Source organism: Boleophthalmus pectinirostris, unplaced genomic scaffold (genome assembly GCF_026225935.1).
Source record: "Boleophthalmus pectinirostris isolate CB_2022bp ecotype Guang Dong unplaced genomic scaffold, ASM2622593v1 HiC_scaffold_6, whole genome shotgun sequence".
Lineage (NCBI taxonomy): Eukaryota > Metazoa > Chordata > Actinopteri > Gobiiformes > Gobiidae > Boleophthalmus > Boleophthalmus pectinirostris.
The window spans coordinates 41372001-41374500 of NW_026571447.1; the positions used below are offsets into that span (position 1 = coordinate 41372001).

General features: G+C 48.2%; 1 protein-coding gene across 2 annotated transcripts in view; it reads left to right on the forward strand.

Moving 5' to 3' along the window:
* The window catches only part of LOC110173790 (sodium- and chloride-dependent transporter XTRP3), a 35075-nt gene that overhangs the window by 24518 nt on the left and 8057 nt on the right, over positions 1-2500 (forward strand). The window contains exon 6 of one of the 2 annotated variants that reach the window (XM_055164066.1): positions 196-437. In XM_055164066.1, the coding sequence (XP_055020041.1) occupies positions 196-437 (242 nt within the window). Of the gene's footprint in view, positions 1-190; positions 438-2500 lie in introns of both variants that reach the window. The other variant, XM_055164065.1, reaches the window with a different exon arrangement.

Below are 2500 nucleotides of genomic sequence, written 5' to 3' on the forward strand. Positions count from 1 at the left end.
TGTGTGTGTGTGTGTGTGTGTGTGTGTGTGTGTGTGTGTGTGTGTGTGTGTGTGTGTGTGTGTGTGTGTGTGTGTGTGTGTGTGTGTGTGTGTGTGTGTGTGTGTGTGTGTGTTTGTGTGTGTGTGTGTGTGTGTGTGTGTGTGTGTGTGTGTGTGTGTGTGTGTTTGTGTGTGTGTGTTTGTGTCCTGGTTCAGATGGAGCAGTTGGCCGACCCCATGACCTGGATCAACGCTGCCACTCAGATCTTGTTCTCGCTGGGCCTGGGCTTTGGTTCGCTCATCGCCTTCTCCAGCTACAACCAGTACAACAACAACTTCGAGCGCCAGGCCGTCATCGTGTCCCTCGTCAACAGCGGCACCTCCATCTTCGCCAGCATCGTCACCTTCGCCATCTACGGCTTCAAGGCCACCGTCAAATACGAGGACTGTCTGGACAGGTCTGAGCTTCTGCCTCCGCTCGTCTCCTGCTCATCCTCCCAACATCTTTGTTGTTCTGAATGTACTGAATCATGTTACACAGGTTCAAAGACCATTTTGACATTTCTGTGCGAGACGGACTTGTTCCTCGATGACTTAATGTAGGTGTTTGCAAAGAGTCACTGACCTTAGAATTCAAGTTTATAAGTGAGTAACAGATTTTAGAACCCTCCCTAAGACTTAAAGGGCACATCTCCTGCAAAATCATCTTTTCAGATCTTTCTACCCTCTAAGACTGATGTGTGGGGCAGATTGATTCTGCTTTTTTTTTTTTAACAAATTGCAGCGTATTTCTGCCACCCTCCCACATGACGACGAACTAAAGCTGCTACAACAATGACGTGGCAGATACACCTTTGACACATTTGACGAAGCAGAAGGTGCTTCACACCTGCGGTGCTTGTGCTTCGTGCACTTTCAAGTAGAGTGACCAAGGGCATGACTCTGAACATTAGGACACTTAGGCCCAAAAGTGAGGACACAACCGGAACGCGGGGGTCGATCACAGAGCTCAACAAAGTGGCTAAAAACAGCCCTATACAAGTGCTACTATTATCTATTTATTATCACTATTATCATCATTCATCATCCAAACATTGCTTATGCAGTGGGCCTGGCTCCACTGCACGTGTCAGCGTTTACTCACGTAACCTCGCGAATCTACAGCCGCATGTCAACGTAAAGGCGACTCCACCGACAGCTGCAGCAGGACAAACACGCGCAGCACTGACTCTGTGTTTGTCAATGGGAAAGATCAAATTTGACTGAGGCGTTTAGTCACTTGTATCAGGTCTAAAGTGAAACTAACAGCTGAACACACTTGTATTTACATTTTGTACAGACTCACCACGGCAGGATTTCAAAAGTACATTTCAACGCACTTTGTGGAGCTGGGCTCTTTCACGCGACACAGATCTGCCCCAAGAGCACAACGTGCTGATGGTAAACGCACAAATGCAACAATAGATTCATGCTCTCTGTGTATTTTGATGGGGACACACGCCTAAATATGATGGATCCTATTTTCTAAAATGTACGTGCGCAGGACACACTGCTCCATACGCGCGTCTTGACCGTGGAGCCGCCCTCATTCACTTTCCATCCATTCTAAAAGTTGCGCGTCCAAAAGTTGCAGTTTTTACGCTTGCGTAGGGCAAAATACACGTACAGTGGAACCAGGCGCTTATTTCAGTGACGCATGCGGTGTTGCGACGCTGGTGTGTGCTCATGTGGTGGCTCATGTGGTGGCTCATGTGGTGGCTCATGTGGTGGCTCATGTGGTGGCTCATGTTGTTGCCAGATAGTTTGTTGAATATGAGGATTTGTGGTGATGAGCGCAACGGTGGTGGCCGAGGATCCGAAATGAGGACAAAACGTCAAAAATGAGGCCACATAACAGAAGTCCAAACAGAAGGCTCTAAAACCAGACTCTCCAGCCGCTGTGTCTCCATGATGAATAAAAGTTTATTCCTGCCTCTATCAGGGTCACGCCTGCCTCCCCCTCCCTCCCTGAGACGGCGGAGGAAGGGTGGCTCACTCGTCGCCTACGTCACGTTTGGAGGGCGGAGCCTGTGCTTTCTCAGGACGGGCGGGGGGAGGAGCAATAGTCGGACTTTCATAGTTCCTGGTCTGTGACTGTCTCCAAGAAATCAGGAAGATTTCAGAACTATTGTGTAATGGATGTTCCAAAACCCAAACTGTGCTTGAATATGTGCAGAAGATACAATGTGAAAAGAGTTATTTTACATCAGATGGATGCTTTAATTCCAGATTGTACTATTAAAAAACACACTGGATTCCTCTAGTTGGAGCCTTTGCATTTGAGTTCAGACGCCGCGGCGAGTCAGTTACGCTAGAAATGTGATTGATTGACAACCTAACAGCCAACAGAAAAGGAGGGAGAACCTTTATGTACTGGCTGATGTTTATCTGGCCCCAACACGTCCACAGTTGATGGATGCATCTCTATGATCCTGTCTCAGCGTCTGGGGGGGAGGTTCTGATTGGACAGAGACACCAACGG